We start from the raw sequence: 19,795 nt of genomic DNA, 5'->3' as shown, positions 1-19,795 counted from the left end.
CTAGGGGTGATCTATTAATAAAATCTCAAGTCAAATGTTATGTATCGATGCATCTGGAGCAAACATCGATGCTCTTATCGCTGCATCGGTAAATTTTGCAGTCCCGGACACTCGCTATCGGAACGAAATTTCCTTGACACTGCATCGGTAAATTTGGCAGTCCCCGACACTCGCTATTAGATACGAAATTTTCTTGACTGAAAGCTCTGATATAATTCTATATGGCCTACCATTCATTGTATTGTATTCGATAATATTTATCTATTTTAGTGAAGAAAGAAAAATTCATGTATTGTCAGCGATTTTCAGGGGACGTAACTCTATAGGGAGGCAGAACATCATTAATTTCCCCATTTATTCCAGCTTTTCCCCAAATTTTGGTTGGGTTGAATGCTTGTCACTACAGACAGAGAAACAAATGGCCACGTCTCTATAGAGAGAGAGTGTATCAATAGGCGAACTGCAATTTGAACCGAGATTGTGAAATTTAATGGTAGTCTGCATCCGTATTGTTAGTGTAACTTACCCCTCTGGTCGTGCCGGTATAAGTACGAATGGTTGAATCCGGTTAAACCCACCAACAGTATTACATAAAACTCGAGATAAAAATATCTTCTTGATTTCTGCCAGCTGGTCTGCAATGTTAATAAATACGTAATTGTATTACCAATATTTGACATGAAATGAGATTGTTACATCTTACTTTGTTTTCCCATTCGAATAACTAGATGCCTTCTGATACCAGACCAAGTGATCAGGGAAAATCAACCTAAACCGGAAGCTTATGGTTAGTGGTTTTCCGATTTGACAAAAATGAGGTTTAACGTCCTACTCTTCTGCTCCGACCGGGCTAATGAAGACGGGCATACGCCATACATTGTTTAATGTGAGAAATTTTGTCCAGGCAGCGGCACTATGGCCTACTTTTATAACGAAATCCAACAGCATAGGGATCTTTTACGTGCACGCCAATTTAAACACCAAACCTCGGTTTTTTCGTCCCATCCGAACGACTAGACAACTTGTCCTTGGGGAAACTACGTCGGAAAATCCCGATAAACATTCTCGGTCAATGCAGGGATCGAACACGCGACCTCCAGGCTAGCGAGCCAGCGTCTACCCATTTAGCCACAGTGGATCCATTTGACATAAAACATTTTATTTCTAATTGTTTTCATATATCAAACCTTATTAACCTCGAAATTAGGAAATTCACAGAGTTGCCGTTTTAGCTATACTAGTTCCAAAATAGATAATGCAAAATGAATATATTGAAAATGTCATTCAAATTACTTTATTCTAAGTGTAGTTATAACTTTTTGTTGGTTTGACAAGATGTGTGCATTGATTGTTTTGATTCTAACCACAATACTTGTTATTCTATACTTAGCTTCCACATTTTCAAATTAAATCATTAAACGACTGAAGCGTTGGACAGGCGGCACTATTTCTTGTCACGCCTTGTCACGTACAACCGGGGAATCGAAACCGCACCAGTTGACGCAGTGACCGACCTTATGATACAGAGGGCGCGTGCTAACCATTCGGCCATCCCACCCCCCAATCTACTTAGAATCGGAGCCATCCCATCGATGATCTTGAGAATTGATTATGGGCTTGTCATGTTAATAAAATTCTAAATAATAATTCATATAACATCTGTTGGGGTTAAGGTCCGCTTTTACCTAGGGATATCCCAGACACATTAAATAAGCTACCTATTTTATAGGCTGTTTGAACCCATTTCACAGTTTGCGATATTCCCCCAAGTGGAAGCGAGCATGCACCATTATGAAGTTGCTATGTTTAACGGAGGAAACATAGAGGTAGCTAGTGTAGATGTAAACAGCCGATAACTAGGGGACGCAGGGGGTGACTAGGGGACGCAGGGGGGTGGGGTGGGGGTAAACAATAAAAAAATAGATATCTATTGTCCGCAAATTTTACCACACCCCCGGGAAGACTTTCCGTCCCCCTCGTTGCTCTGAGCTAGTTACGGCCCTGCAGCACACCCAAATGCATTAATGGTTTTAGCAGAAATAGGCGTATACCCAATTTATGTCACTAACATAAGTAATTTATGTCACTAACATAAGTAATTTATGTCATATAATGCGTAAGTAATTCATGTTACTTAATTCGTGTTATTCGTGTTACTTACATAAGTAATTCGTGGTATTTACATAAGTAATTCATTACCTACATAAGTAATTCATTACTTACATAAGTAATTCATTACTTACATAAGTAATTCATTACTTACATAAGTAATTCATTACTTACATAAGTAATTCATTACTTACATAAGTAATTCATTACTTACATAAGTAATTCATTACTTACATAAGTAATTCGTGTTATTTGTGTTGCTTACATAAGTAATTCGTGTTATTTACATAAGTAATTCGTGTTATTCGTGTTACTTACATAAGTAATTCGTGTTACTTACATAAGTAATTCGTGTTACTTACATAAGTAATTCGTGTTACTAACATAAGTAATTTACATAAGTAATTTGTGTTACTAACATAAGTAATTTGTGTTATGTCCATAAGTGATTAGTGTTACGTACGTAAGTAATTCATGTTACGTACATAAGTAATTTATGTTACGTACATAAGTAATCTAAGTTAGTAACTTGATTTGAATAAATTATTAAATATCTACCTGGTGTAAATCCTCTACGAACATCACTAGTTTCATACCAGAAACTGTCACCGAATTTTAAATTGTGAAATTGTTTTCCGATAATACAACTAAAAGTTTCCCCAACAGATCCTCGGTTGATTCGTCTTTCCGCCACCCCTCCAGTAAATAAATCTATATCATCAACACTCCTGTAATTTGAAGTAGAATTATCGAGTTTTTTTTATCAAGAAATGTTTCCAGTAAGAAATAGTAATTGCATTCTATAGAATCGTGCCCTGTGTAACTATTTTCGGTTGTAATTGGCCTTTCCGTCGACTCCGCCCACAATAGGTCTTTGACTAATCAACTCCGATTACAGTTTCCCGCGAAATGTTGTCTAAGGTGACGTCATTATAAAAAGTGGGAGGAGCTACAGGTCTCTGACGGAAAGTTCAATTATATTCTATTTTAAATACAATAAAATTTATACCAGTCTTGGTGTTCACACACTGGCATGTAGATGGGTTGGGCGGGGGGGGGGGGGTGTTTACATAATATTAAGTAGCTGTGTTGCTTTATAGCTGTAAGTTGGAGATACGATCAGTCCAGCTGATGTCATATGTATAATGGTCAAGCTAGATAAACCGTTGACCGCTAGTTTACAGAGAGAGAGAGAGAGAGAGGGAGAGAGAGAGAGAGAGAGAGGGGGGAGAGACAGAGATAGGGTTTAACCTCCAGTCGACACAAACTAGGTCATTTCAAGACTAACATATGGTTCCATTTTATTTCAATAATTCGCTTGCACGTAGGGGTCTTTAGCAGACCTTATGATACAACGCGCACGTGCTAAGCATTCGGCCACCGCCCCCTCCCCATCCCCAGTTGTGTTTACAATGAATGTATTATTATAGTTATATATCTATGGAAGTCCAAACAGCCCTTTATTCAGTGTTCTTAATTCTTAGCTTTTAATTCATAGTCCTTAATCCTTATTTCTTCATTTGTTGTCGTATTTCGACATTTGTACACTAAAATTAACATTTGTACCACAAATGTCTGATTTGTAAAACAAATATTGATTTTAAAATACAAATGTTAATCTTAGTATACAAATGTCGAAATATGACAACCAATGAAGAAATAAGAATTAAAGACTATATGAATTAAGAAATAAGAATTAAGAACACTGAATAAAGATCTGTTTGGTCTTCCATAATATATATTTCAAAATCTAATAGACGAATTACTTACTCATAAACATCAGCCAGAATGTCGCCAAAATCTCTAAAGGCACGGCTTTGAAAATTACTAATTCTTGGTAAACCACAAACGTGTTCCCTGAAATCATTGTAGGAAGGTAAACCGTGATCTCGACCACGTTGGATGTTCAAGGCTATCAGATCTAAACTTCCTGTTTCTGTTATAAATAACTTGTTTGTGATGGCCTCTATAAAATATCTGGAACAAAAAAACACATTCAAATTAATGTTTATCGCATAATGGCTAACATAAGAGGGGCCACAGTGGACCAGTGAGTATGCCGATGGTTTGCTAACAAATATTTCACGGGTTCGGTCCCGGTACTGGGCGAGAAAGTGCCTAGCTGACAGCTGAAGTTGTCATTGGAGCAGGACGGTGGGTCTGGTATAGAATAGTGTATAGTCATTCGGAAGGGACGAAAAAAACGTGATCCTGTGTAACACACGTTGACAGACACGTAAAAGGACACTTGTCAGTTGTAATTCGGCCTTAGGCCTTAGAGCTGCTGTCCGGGCAAAATTCCTTCATAGCACATTGTGTGGCGTATGCCCGTTTTCATTAGCCCAGTCGGAGTAGAACAGCCGGACGTTAAACTCCATTTTTATTTCATTATCATTCCAGTTGTGAAGTAATATGTTTTGACCTAGTTCTGACTTTGTGCTTTACCTGAACTTGTGTTTATATTAAAGATATAAAAATTAATATTTTCTAGCAAATTCATTGCCACACAACCTACCTGTCACTTATTTCACTAGGGTTGGAAATCAAAGTTTGAACCAGTGGACTTAACTGGTGCAAAACATAATAGGGTGTAAGGAAGAGGTCTTCCGTGGCTATTTCAGTTCCATTAATTTCCAGACTTTTAACGATGGTTGAATGTCCATATCTAAACGCAGCCGTAGCAAAAGAGTTGTATATACTGGGATTGACCGCAGGGTCGTAAGTATAATTGCCCTCATCAAGTTGATATTGTTCAGCTCCAGTCACACCGATGATCTCTGGTATATATTCTGAAAATTATTGAAATTTGAGAAAGTATAATCCTTGACTGGCATTTAGTGATTGATCACATTAAAGCGAGAATTTCATATTTTCTAAGAAAGTCAAAACATAATTATTTCTATGTCTTTTGCTCAATAGGTTATCAACTCACTATTATACGATGATAGGTGTCATTCTCACACCTAAAACTCATTTACACAGGAAATAACAACACAATTACCTCCCTTGTTTCCTATTGAAAACAATGGTCAGCCATTTCCTCAACGTTGGAATTTGAAGTTGAAAATGATATTTTTGCCAATTTCTCAGCTGGCAATAGTGAATTATAGGATTAATAGGATTATTCTTTAACAACGTAGAACTGTTTATGGATACCATCTATTTTAAGGCTTTATTTTAATAAATTTTAAAAATATAACTTAAAAATTTGAAATTTCCGCTTTAAAATACAATACAGTTTATATGTGTATAATTCAGTGATTGATTTCTATATAAATTGTGTTGTGTTTTATAACAAGTCATGCCGTATCAACCGAGTATCTACTCGCCATAACGTAAATACAACGTATTACATATATCGTAAATACAACGTATTACATATATCGTAAATACAACGTATTACATATATCGTAAATACAACGTATTACATATATCGTAAATATGACATATATCGTAAATACAACGTATTACAAATATCGTAAATATAACGTATTACATATATCGTAAATATAACGTAATACATATATCGTAAATATAACATATTACATATATCGTAAATATAACGTATTACAAATATCGTAAATACAACGTATAACGTATCTCAAATAACGTATTACATATACTAAGCAGCAAAAGAAACGTCAAGTTGGTATGTTACTCTGAATAGAGTGCGCCGACGTCTCACCAGAGAGAACATCCATTGCCGTAGACCTTACCGTGGACCGATCCTCACCCCTCGCCATCGACGTGAACGTCTACAGGCGACACAGGCAATGGAGAACCGTACTGTTCACAGATGAGAGTCGGAATTGCGTATCAACTGCAAATAGCAGGACCAGAATATGGCGTCGACGTGGTCAGCGTTATTCTGACCAAGTGTCATGGAACGAGGCTAATGCAGAGGTCCAATCATAATGGTTTGAGGTGGAATCGGCCTGAACCAGAAACAGGGCCCTGTGGTGTTCCAAAATCTTGTTCGAAGGTGCGGAGGCGACATCATAGCAGTGCGCTACATCGATTAAGCTCTCAGACCCCACGTCATACCACATTTCGCACTTAATCGAAACAACGTTTTCCAGCATGACATCGCCCGTGCCCACACCGCCAGAGTTACAGCAGAACGGTGTCAACGTTATGCACTGGCCAGCCCTTAGTCCGGACTTAAACTCGATTGAACATCTTTGGGATGAAATTCAGAGGAGACTTAATAACACCTATGGATTGCGCCAGGCTTTTCTGAGAGTGTGGTTCCAGGTGCCAATGGAGTTCAACAATCGTCTTGTCCACTCCATGTACAGACGCTGCGCTGCAATCATTGACATTCGCGGTGAACACACCAGATACTGGTGTATAGACTGTGTACAGACTCTAAACCTTCTCGTAATGTCTTGGAGTTTTGATGAATTAATCACTAATGTGTCAGCATACTGTTTACAAAACATTGCTTTGATCCATTCAGTAAGTCGTTTTCTAGAATGATTTGATTTAACGTGCCTCTCTGATTTTGAAATCGTACTGACGTTTTTTTTTTCGTTTTTTTTTTTGCTGTTTAGTATATTATGTAGACACTTATGTAGAAACTTACCGTTGTATGTGATATGTTGTAGAACAGCACTGACGATTTTTCTAGTTTCCTGGAAGATCTGTTCATCACTCCAATCTTTGGTTTCAGCGATCCTGGTGGCAATCTGGTTGTGGAATCGAACGAAAACCGTGTGTAGAGCCGCTAAACCTGGGAACACGTTTACGCGATGATCACCTGGTAAGAAAAATGGATATGTACACACCTCAAAATCTTGATTCATTGGTAGACCTAATGCTCTACAGCGCACCTAGTCCAATACCAAAGAAAATGTCAGTCCGATTCACAAACATTTGGGTTGCTATAGATACAATTATCTAGACAAAACATAAAATAGATATTAATTAATGTTATTAATACCAGAAAACAGATAAATCTCGGTCGTTAGCCTGAAACCAATCATGGTCGTTAGATCGTAGCCTGAAACCAATCTTGGTCGTTAGATGGTAGTCGGAAACCAATATGGTCATTTAAGCCCTAACACATATTATTTGAATTATTTCCTGATGTGTAGTGACTAGTGACTTTAAAAATCGGATGAAGCCTGGAAATCTAGACGCCCTCCAAGCCCCCGACTGCCATCCAACCCGCAAGTCATGTTACTGATTGTACCCACGGGTCTTACATAGATAATACATACAGATACTTCTACAGACCTTCCCACTCTCAACAAGAGCAGTATTGGTGGTATCAAACGTTATCGGGATGTAGAGAGGGATAACTCCGTGTAGTAAACCCTACTTGCTCGGTACAGGGATATAACTCAGTGTAATAAAAAAAACCTTCGTGCTAGTCACAGGGAGGTAACTCTTTGCGATAAAACCAACCTACCTGTTACAGGAAGGCAACTTTGTATGTTTGTCATTGGTAAAACCTACCTGTTAGACACTCGACAAACCTCAGCAGATTCCAGTACCCTAGATCTAGCCTCGGCTGTATGACGAAGTCCGCCAATGGAACTACTTTCAAGTAACGGAATTTTTCCCGAAGTTTGCCGAGTGCCTGTTAGTAACAGGGAGGTAACTTTGTTTAATAAACCCTACAGGGGAGGCGGGATAACGATTTGTAATCAAGACTCCCCTAGTAACAGGGGGGATAACTCTGTGTAATAAAACCTACCTGCTAGTAAACAGTAATCTGTATCTAGAATTTTATTGCAATGTCCATCAACATCTTCTGGTAATTGCTCACCATTGGCAACTTGCATCTGACCTGTTTAAAGTAAAACAAAATGTCTGCAACCACCACTGTTATTTTAACCTCGTAAACTGTGGGTTAGACTGACAATGAGAGCTGTCTAGTCGTTTGGACGGGACGAAAAATCGAGGTCCCGTGTACACATTGGCGTGCACGTAAAAGATCCCTTGACAGTTGGAATTCTATATAAGAGTAGGCCGTAGTGCCGCTGTCCGGGCAAAATTTCACTCATAGCACACTGTATGGCGTATGCCCGTCTTCATTAGCCCAGTCAGAGCAGAACAGTTGGACGTTAAACCCCATTTCATTTTATTTCATTTCTGTGGGTTAGGTCTATTCCTTAAGGTCGCCTCCAGATTGGGTCAAAGGTCACGAGATATAAACAGGGCTAGCGCTAACCCTAACCTGGACCTAGCACTAACCCTTACCCAAACCTTAACTCACAATCTCGTCAATAATCAAATCACGTGCCCTAACCTTATTTACATCTCAGCAACCTTGAGGAAATCTGAAGGTGACCTTTAGAAATAGACACTATCACACCGGAAGCTTATCATCTCCTTATTCATACTAAGATCTTACAATGCCAGCCACAGTTGCTTAACAACCCGGGGGCCTCAGGATCGATACCTGTATTGGGCGAGAAAGTTCTCCGGGAATGTCAACGTGGTTTCCCCTTGTCAGTGGTGCAGGTCGGAAGGTCTGGCACGACAAAGTGGCTGGTCTTTCGGGTAGGATTGAAAAACTAGATTTCGCGTACACGCTTGGGGTATGCTTAAAAAGAGTAAAAGAAAGGCTGGTTGTCGTCTGGTCAAATGAATAAAACATTGGTTAAACTCATCCCGGTTGATGAAGAGAAACTTGACGTTAAACCTCATTTCATCCCCTTTTAGATAGTAAACAACTGGTTCATCGCTCTACCCTCTAAACCAGTGATTCTCAACCAGTGTGTCGCGGCACACCAGATCTTCCTAAGTGTGCCTCGAAATTTTCAACGGCAGACTAAGAAAATGCGAAAAGCCACTGGATCCCAATTGAGTATTTACTGGTGTCATTTAGTTTGTGTCATATTATGTTTACATGACGATTCTGTGTCTACGATTGTATGTCATCTATAACTTGTTATGTGTTTATTTCACAAAATTCAGATATTTTTCATATATATTTAGCCAGGTGTGCCGCTAATTTTCCATGTGTTTCAAGGTGTACCGTTGCCAAAAAAAAGGTTGAGAACCACTGCTCTAAACGTTCAATAATCTCGACATCGTTTTGACCGTAATTCACATTACTAAAACTAGAAAACAATTGGGCGAACGAGACCAGATAACACGTTCTGGGTGCATTCTCCCATAGAATGTAGGGTATTATTCAATGACTATGGATATTAATTAAACAATATCAATGAAAATGATTACAGAATTGTAAAATTTCTCTTTTATTTGATGGTCTTCACCCCACTACAATTAATTCTAACTCACCATTAACACCAGATCTTAGAGCTACCGTCTAAACGTTTAATAACCTCGAAATAGTTTTCACTATAACTCACCATTAACACCAGATCTTAGAGCTGCCTGTTCTTCTGGTGAGCTACCATAAACTTGAGATCCATCAACAAAAGCTGTGATGACGTTCTCTTGTTCACGTGGTGCTGGAGTAAAAACATACATGCAGTTTATCAAATATTGTGACAGATTTAACAAATTGGGGTTTAACGTCCACTCAATATAAAGTTAGTTCGGGGCTAACATGTGGTAGATCTTTATCAAAATAATGGGGCGCGTGTCTCCTTATCACGTACAAGCATGGAATTGAAACCGCTATATCACATGACTCAATGGCAGATCGCACGGTCACTTAACACCAAACTATGTTCGCCATGTGTTCACGAGAGACTGTCGTAAGTGACGTAGAGACTGCCGGAAGTGACGTAGAGACTGCCGGAAGTGACGTTATGTGGCGGAATAGACGTCAAGTAGTCTAGAACGAAAAAGAAAGTCACCCGTTCATAGGACATGTTTGACCGGACATCGGAGTTTCAGCTAACTTTGGCAAGTTAAAGGCCAACCCGAAGTTGTTAACCATACTTAACCAAAACCAAATATAACATAATCAAAAACAAAAATAGCTTAGGCAAAAACAAATTCTATAACTTAATCAAAAACAAATTCTATAACTTAATCAAAACAGAAATATATAACTTAATTTTAAAAAATTCATTAGCTAAATAATGAGATATTCTTCGACTTACAATTTGATGTGTTAAGGGATCTTTTAAATTCCATACATTTAACTCCCTTTGGTCCAAAATATGTATCATTATCTGGTATAGAAATAGGGAAACACGGCCCTCTAGAAAAACAAATAGAGCAGTCTTAAAACGCTGAAATCATACACAGTCTTAAAACGCTGAAATCATACACAGTCTTAAAACGTTGAAATCGTACACAGTCTTAAAACGCTGAAATCATACACAGTCTTAAAACGCTAAATCATACGCAGTCTTAAAATGCTGAAATCATACGCAGTCTTAAAACGTTGAAATGATACGCAGTCTTAAAACTTTGAAATTATTCATCGTCTTAAAAGCCAATTTAAAATATATTATGTACGGCGTAAGAGCTAAATTTGCCAATTGCAGGTCTTCCATTAGACCTTAAATGTTATATGAATTATTAATTAGACAATACTATAATCAACTCTCGGTATCATCGGATACTTGAGATGTTAACTAGATTAGAACGGTTCATCCATTTAATGATTTAATTCAAAAATGGGACAGCGAGGCTAAAACTCGAATATTCAAGTAAGATAATAAACATTCCATGCACACATCTTGTCAGAACTACAAACAGTGATAACTTGGCTCAGAATATAGTAATTTCAAGGAAATTTTCAATATATTCGCTTTGCATTATCTATTTTTGAACTTTCAGCTCTTTATCTGAATCTTACATAATGCATCATTAAAGGAGCTAAATCGCTAATATTCGGGACCTAGAAACTGAAACAAATGGGTCGCAACGCATATAATAATGTAATATGAATGTATATAAATGATTTACATTCAACCGTTTCCGTTTTTACTCTAATTTCAAATCAGTTATTTCCAGCGAAATACGGCATGAGTCTCAACCGAATGGCAATTTCTAGCGTCTGGTTATTCCAGTCTATTGCGCAAGCGCTCCAGATAAGATATGACGTCATAGTTTGACATGAGTGGTGGAATATGTCTAGCCTTGTTCTTTCTGGTCACTTGTTACAAATGACGCTTAAACGCACTATGGTACACGATTCGTGTACCAATGGTAAAATGTTTATTTTGTCTTAAATATTGGATATCAGAAGCCTCCTTTTCCCGGTAAGATCACAACATCAATGCTGATTCGAATCGACAAATAATTCGTGTTTTCAACGTGTAAGACTTTGGATGGTGTTGGGTTAGAAACTTAGCTACTTTAAGTAAAATAAAACAATGTTCACTCACCCAGCAAGAACGTCTGGATGTTGTGTACCAGCTATGACATCATCAGTACAACAAACCTCGATTTCACCTGTAATATAAATATACATGTCTTTATATTACTATCGTGGGGTGGGGGGGGGGGTGATTCCCCACTTGTACGTGACAAGGCATAGGGTCACCTGTCCAACCTCATGGCTTTTCTCCAGGTCCTCCTGTTTCCTCTCACTGCTAAAGACCCCTACGCGCAAGCGAATTAATTATATAAAATTGAACCATATGTTAGTCCCGAAATGACATAGTTTAAGTCGAATGGACCATCAAAACTTGGACATTCATTTTGAGACCGACATATGGTTCAATTTTAATTCATTAATTCGCTTGCGCGTAGGGGACTTTCGCAGTGGGAGGAAACTTCGGAGAAACCCCATGAGGTTGGACAGGCGATCCTACCCCTTGTCACGTACAAGCGGGGAATCGAAACCATGCCACTTGACTCAATGACAGATCTTTTAATCCAACGAGCACGCGTTAACCATTCGGTCACTCAACACCCCGCTGTACTAATGGCTAATCCTCAAGTGCAATAAAGCAATAAAAGACAAGGTGTTAGTCTCATAATAAAATGAAATGGGGTTTTACGTCCTACTGTTCTACGCCATACAGTGTGCTATGAGGGAAATTTTGCCCGGACACAGCGCTAAGCCCTACTCTTATATCGAATTCCAACTGCCAAGGGATCTTTTACGTGCTCACCAATGTATACACGGGACCTCGGTTTTTACGTGCACGCCAATGTGTACACGGGACCTCGGGTTTTTGTTCCATCCGAACGACTAGACAGATGTCCTTGTCAGGCCCTAACAAGGGGAAGCAGCAAATGTTTGTGTCCAATGTTTTTAAGTTTGTTTAAACTGTTTCATAAACTTACGATCAACAAGGGGTGTAGCTGTGATGTCATGATCTAGAAACTGACCCCACTGCATGAACATTACGGTCCATCGTCTGTCCAGATCAATAGCCGGATCGTACACATGAACCTTGGTGCTGACTGTTCTGGCACCAGGAAGTGGGTTACCAGCCGTACCTGTTAGTCTGGGTAACTTGGTACCTTAAAGAAAAAATGAAAATAGACAACCTTAAAGATAAAATAATGCTAGACTTTTAATTATTCTTACGGTTTCTTTGACGTCATGATGTTCAAGGTTATCAGTCACGTTTGCTTATTTGGCGTGGCGCGGTGTGGGGGTGGGGTGGGTGAATGACTGAATGACAGTGGAATGAAATGGGGTTTAACGTCCTACTTTTTGCTCCAACTGGGCTAATGAAGACGGGTTAAGGGTAAAGTAAAGATAGACTTTTAATTATTGTAAATAAATATTTACAGTGACCGTTGGAGTTAGTGTCCCGGAGAAGACTCACTAAGCAGGTAAAGTTCCTTTTTCGACCCCCCCCCCCCCCGTCCGCGCACATTTGTCAGTAGTTTATCACGAAGGGGCTGGCCATGGAACGGTGCCTAACAGCGACTCGATACAAAATAGACTAACATATACGGTTCAATTTTATTTCAATAAATTGCTTGCGCGTAGGGGTCTTTAGAAGTGGAAGGAAACTGGAGGACCCGGAGAAAACCCACGAGGTGTGACAGGCGACCCTACTCCTTGTCACGGACACCCGGGGAATCGAAACGCATTAGACCAGAAAAGCCATACTTGACTGATAACCTTGAACGTTATGACGTCAAAGAAATCGCTCACTGAATCAGAGGCAATATCTAAAGAGCAATATGTTTTACAATTAGCATTAATGTTTATTTATTTGTGAGGAAATCTGGCAGTAGTTCAACTGGAACGTGTTGTCCACTTTAAAAATAGAAATAAAGAATATCGGATGTTTTGTTTGGGTATGTGTTTATTATGGAGGATTAGATACGCCACATTATGGTTTAACTGTTCATGTGAAACAATAAAAAAAGCTAAATTATTTCTATATATATACTTCAAGGGACATTATAGGATATTAGATGAAGAGCTGACAGTTCTCGGTATTATAGTTAAAAAATAGATAATGTAAATAGAACATGCTGAAAATTTCAATCAAATTGATCTACTCTGAACCGAGATATTAGATTTTGAATTTTAGGCTAGTCTCAATCATATTTACTAAAGTCGGTACGATAAAAAAACCAAAAGTCTCGATTGTCCATTTTGACGTTAAATCATCCATGAAAAAAAGTATTCAAATCCAATAAATATTGCAGGCTAGCGATGGCATCGAGATAAGTTAATTAATATCTAATTAATAATTTAGATAACATTTAGGGCCTAAAGAAAGACATGCAATAGTCATGTAAAATGGTGTTTAACGTCCCCTCACACAAACTAGTTCATTTCGGGACTAACATGGATCAACTTTATTTCCATAATTCGCTTGTTGGTAGAGGTCTTTAGCAGTGGGGGGAAACCAGAGGACCCGGAGGAAACCCACGAGGTTGGACAGGCGACCCTACTCCTTGTCACGTACAACCAACCGGGAAATCGAAACCACGTCAGTTTACTCAACGACAGACATTATGACCGGTTGTAGTGGAAGTTCGTGTCAGAGGTCATACGAACGGCTTTTGACCCTATGACGAAAGACATTTGATTAACGTTATGGTTCTAGTGGTTTACCCACAGTTTCGTGCACCTCACGCCAAAAGCTCGACGTAACAGACCGTTTCGTTGGCTATTCTTCCAGATCCTAATGTAGTAAAGACAAGTAAAACGAAATTTTGAACTATAAAAAACGAAACGAAATAGGATCTGTGTTTTAACCAGATTGTTTACTTACCATCTTCGTATGAATTTTGGAGAAGTCGTTCAAAGGGGATTTCTGCTGATCCCCAATCTGGCTGAGCGACATTGTTACAACGGCCATTAGCTGTTCTATAAATAGCATCTGTCGTATCAAACTGCTTACATTCATCAGCAAAATCACTCAGTTGTCTCCTACAATAATAATAATAATAATAATAATAATTATAATCCACATAATATATCATGGCCAAATAAACCAAAATACATCAAAACGAAATATTTACTACAATCAGAAACTAAATTCTCTCTTACATGTAATTTGGTTATTATCCAGAGGGTCCTTCTGCTTCTTTTACTAGTGTTTAACATCCACTTCCACCTATGGTGATATCGCAGACAGATTGTCTTATTTTTATTATCTTAGCTCACGCGCAGTGGGGTCTTTCCTGTAGGAGGAAACCGGGGTACTCGGAGTAAACCCACGACGATGAGAAGGCACCTCAATATCCAAGCCACACCAGGGATCAAAATCACGACCGCAAGCCAGGGGTAATCAACCAGCTAGAGTTCAAAGCGCTACACTCTAGACCACTAGGCCACAAGATTTATGCACAAAGGGATCTCCCCGACCCCCCACCCTCCCCACCCTTGTCCCATATTCGTCGTTCACAATTCTTTGAATAGTCTTCACTGTCATTATATCATAATAAGGTCGGATTGGGGAGGTTTTGCTGTCACTGTGATAAAAAAAAAAACGGTTGGATTTAAGAGGTTTTACTGTTAATATGGTTTACCTCTCTAGTTCAGCCTCTTCATCTTGAGGTAAAACAAATCGTCTACCTGTCAATTAAGACCAAAATCGTTTCTTTTAAATGAAATAGGATACAGTTAACGACTCGTGCCTTCATTTGTTTTGAACGGGCTCATTAATCAGACTTTCAATTGCTTTGGTTTTTTTGTCTGCACCATAATGAATCATTATCTTATGTTGTATAAATTAATACATTATATTTTTCCTCGCCAACTGGAATATTTTATCTGTCAGAATTGTGTGATAAAACCCCCCAGCATTTTATTAACAGTTTTATTGGCTTCTATTTACATGGGGAATGCTAATTGTAGGCCGGTTGGGAAGGTTCGGGAATTTCCGGAGTCCACACAGGTCGCTTTATACAAATAAATATTTTGGGACCTACTAACAATAACCCTAACCCTTTTAACAGGGGCAGAAGGTAAATTGGATCCAAGTTCAGTCTCCCAAAAGAGTTCCGGTTGGTATGTCCAAAAATACTCATTTATGGCTATAAAGCGGCGATTATGGACTCCGGAAATTAGTTTAAAAAGTTATGGTTTATGTTCTGATCCAATCAATTACTATTATTCATTGTCGGTTATTATAAATACTTGAATTTTATGTAAAATATGTAAAATGTATTTCGTTCTTGATTATCGTGTAAATTTTCAAAATTTGTCTCCAAATTAAATGCAAAAAAAAAATAAAAAATAAAAATGTTTTCAAATAATTAAAGGATAAGTTTATGGATACTATAATATATGGATACAGACATTCTACAGTACATATCGCTTGTGTGATAAATTTCATAAGCCAAATGTACCAGGGCCTAAAATAAGGTTTATTTTTTGTAGCACGGATTCGGTGTCCGACCGACCGCTAGCGCCGGTGGGGAAAATTCCGAGCTGTGGACTAGTCTGGCACAGTCTACATCGGAGTTTATGCGACTATGCGCAGCTTTTATTTTTCGCATGAAAGCTCAGCACTAGGAAGATAACACACCACTTTTGTTACGATAATATTTAAATTATAATTTAAATTCTATCATTACATCAACAGCAAAACTCAAATTCTATCAATAACAAGGGTAAAAAATATTAAAAAATCTGATTATTATCTTTTAAAGTCTCTTTAGGGAGTGAATTCAATAGGGGTCAGGAGGCATCGCTACATTACACTTTTTCAGTGCACTACACCATTTTTTTCAGAGCACGGTTTTCTTATTTTCGTAGCACGGATTTTGATTTCGAAGCACGTTCGTGCTCCAATGCATTTTATTTTAGGCCCTGAAATCTACTAAATTTGATTGGTCTATTAAAAAGAAACTACTTTTTATTTATTTTCAAAGAACAGTTGATTTTTTATTAAAAGTAACTTCTTTTTTTTTTTATTAAAAATGAACTATTTTTTTTTAATTAAAAATGAACTATTTTTATTTAATATACCTTGATCGAAACACTGGGTCAATTTAAAGGACTTTGCAATGGTTGAATTGCTGTCAAAAAAATGATGCAATGTAATCAATTTCAGTAAATGTGAAATCTATAGCAAAGAATTATATTTATTTATTTGTGCATGTAAGAAAGGATTGGGTGATAAATAAAATCTCCTACTCGTCTTTTTTATATCAAAAAATATCAACACTCGTCGATAAAGTCAAAAAATAACTCGACAGAGCCTCATTCTTTTAATTTATCGACGAGTGTTGATATTTGTTGATATAAAAAAAGACGAGTAGGAGATTCTCTATATCTAATTATTAAATAATTAAACAACAAGTTCTTATATGGATACAGACATTCATCCATGAGATTTGTTATAAGTTATCAAATAATTAAACAATATAAGTTCTTGTATACTATATGGATAGAGACACACATTCACGAACTTTGTTATAAGTTTTCAAATAAACAATTAAATAAAATTAAAAATCAAAATAATAAGTTTTACTATACTATAATATTTGGAAATAATCTTTCATTCATAATCATGGTGTAAACTTTTGAAAATGTCGTCTATAATTCAATGGTTAAAATAAAAGAAAGCCCAACAGTTGTTTTTTTATTGTAAACGTATATCTTACCTTGAACAACGATGACCGTGACAACAAAAACAAGTAGACGAAGCATGTCTACAATCAACCAAAACACAGTATGATCATCGCAACCACCTAAAACCTTTATATACACCTAGAAGGGTGGGAATTTTAATCTTTAATTACCAAATATGAGGTCAAGGTTTATTTTGGGTTTTATTTTGCTGTTTAAATATGTTGCTGTTTATTGTCCCAATGCATCGTTCCTTGTCCTCGATGTCGTTCATTGCGTTTTACGGTTAAATACATCACAATATAAGGACTATTTCTATCTTTACTCATCACTTGTTCTCTTTACTTCTTGTTTTCAGTAGGTTTTATCGTCGACTTAATCTTCTCCAAACCAAGTAATTAAGAAATTATATTAAACAGAAAACTCATCCAAACGAAAATATTGTTCGATCAACATGGTTAATCTGATCTTTAATCTGGTAATTGTGAAACTGACCTTCATGGTAGGACATAAAAAAACATATAATTTATAATTGGCAAAGAATTCTTCCAAAGTTTTGCTCACTAATTTTATTTATTTATTTATTACTTTTTGTTTGTTTGTTTTATTTTTCATTTTATTTTTTTAATTTAATTTAATTTAATTTAATTTAATTTAATAATTTAATTTAATTTAATTTAATTTAATTTAATTTAATTTAATTTAATTTAATAATTTAATTTAATTTAATTTAATTTAATTTAATTTAATTTAATAATTTAATTTTATTTAATTTAATTTAATAATTTAATTTAATTTAATTTAATTTAATAATTTAATTTAATTTAATTTAATTTAATAATTTAATTTAATTTAATTTAATTTAATTTAATTTAATTTAATTTAATTGAGGGGGCCACGGTGGCTAAGACACTGGCTCGCTAGCCTGGAGTTCGGGTATTCGATCCCTGCATTGGCCAAGAAAGTTCATCGGGATTTTCCTACGCGGTTTCCGTGGTAAAGAACGGATGGCCTGGCAAGGGCAGCTGTCTAGTCGTTCGGATGGGACAAAAAATGAGGTTCCGTTTACATATTTGCGTGCACGTAAAAGATCCCTTGACAGTTGGAATTCGATATAAGAGTAGGCCGTAGTACCGCTGTCCGGGCAAAATTTCCCTCATAGCACTCTGTATGGCGTATGCCCATCTTCATCAGCCCAGTTCGGAGCAAAACAGTAGGACGTTAAACCCCATTTCATTTTATTTCAATTTGTTTTACTTTGATTATTTTATTTTATTTTATTCAAAAGATTAGCGTTTTGAGTTTGCAAATTTACTCTTTAATTTACTGAACAGTAACATGACCAATATCGTGTTTGTGCAGTGTATGCTTTTTTCGTCTATAATCGAGTGATATCACTTTAAGCCATTTGATAGATTGTTAAACATACATTATGCAAGACCTAAATCAATCTGATTAGAACACAGATCCAACCTCGTGGGTTTTCTCCGGGTCCTCCGGTTTCCTCCCACTGCTAAAGACCCCTATGCGCAAGCGAATTATTGAAATAAAATTAAACCATTTGTTAGTCCCGAAATGACCTAGTTTGTGTCGAGTGGACGTTAAACCCCATTTCTCTCTCTCTCTCTCTCTCCTCCGGTTTCCTCCCACTGCTAAAGACCCCTATGCGCAAGCGAATTATTGAAATAAAATTAAACCATATGTTAGACCCGAAATGACCTAGTTTGTGTCGAGTGGACGTTAAACCCCATTTGTATCTCTCTCTCTCCATCGAAAGTATAAAAAACGAAACGAAATATAGATGTATATTTTAATTAGATTGGAGCTAAATCTGCCTATTTCAGGTCTTTCTTTAGGCCTGAAATGTTATTTAAACTATTAATTAGACATTAATTAACCTATCCAGAACATAATCAACTCTCGATGGCATCGAATACTCGAGATTTTAACTAGATTATAACGGTTCGCCATTTAAAAATTTAATTTGAAAATGGGAAAGCGAGGCTAAGTCACGAATATACCAGTGCGCTAGTTACCACTATGCACACATCTTGTCAAAACAATAAACAGTGATAATTTGGCTCAGAATGTAGTAATTTGGCTGAAATTTCAATATTTTCTTTTTTTTATCATTTATTTTTGAATTATTATAGCAAGAATGATCAACTCTTTATAAAACTCTTAACTAATGTATCTTTAATCAATACTGTTGACTGTTGATCATTAAAAGGACTACTTCAGTCCAAATACAGTTTGACAAGAACAGCTGTCTAGTCCTTAGGATGACACGAAAAAAACGAGGTCCCGTGTATACATTGGAATGCACGTAAAAGATCTCTTGGCAGTTGGAATTCGATATAAGAGTAGGCGATAGTGCTGCTGCCCGGGCAAAATTTCCCTCGTAGCACACTGTATGGCGTATGCCCGTCTTCATTAGCACAGTATAGGAGCAGAACAGAAGGACGTTAAACCCCATTTCTTTTCATTTCATTTCCAAATACAGTTCAATTCCGTTCAGTATTTACAAGAAATGAAGTGAAAACATTCGGTGTTCCGGATTTCCTCTGCTAGCACATTTGCCGGCAATAACTAGTGTGTGTAGTGAGCGTAAGAGAATCAATGCATCAAATCGTCGCCTGTTTTCACGGAAATGGATATGAACGTTTGGGACTTTTAGAAAGTGAACATGTTCTGTGTGTCAAATGTTTTTGTTTTGTTTTTCTGAAAATTGAAGTGAAATGGTGTTCTGGCTATCTCTTCATTGAATTCCATCAGGTTATTTTACGTGCACGCCAACGTGTGCAT

At 37.1% G+C, this 19,795-nt stretch overlaps 1 protein-coding gene across 1 annotated transcript; it reads right to left on the bottom strand.

The window, feature by feature from the left end:
* Positions 1–3,875: 3,875 nt before the first annotated feature.
* LOC126815403 (thyroid peroxidase-like) lies at positions 3,876–19,795 on the bottom strand. Its single transcript, XM_056099928.1, has 4 exons — positions 19,788–19,795; positions 14,184–14,341; positions 4,756–4,898; positions 3,876–4,073 (listed from the first exon to the last, which is right to left on the bottom strand). The coding sequence occupies exons 1-4, from the start codon at positions 19,793–19,795 to the stop codon at positions 3,876–3,878; spliced, it is 507 nt and encodes a 168-aa protein (XP_055955903.1).

The sequence above is a fragment of the Patella vulgata genome, chromosome 3 (genome assembly GCF_932274485.2).
Source record: "Patella vulgata chromosome 3, xgPatVulg1.2, whole genome shotgun sequence".
Lineage (NCBI taxonomy): Eukaryota > Metazoa > Mollusca > Gastropoda > Patellidae > Patella > Patella vulgata.
The sequence above is the reverse complement of the archived record's forward strand: the minus strand, read 5'-3'. Positions and strand labels throughout refer to the sequence as shown.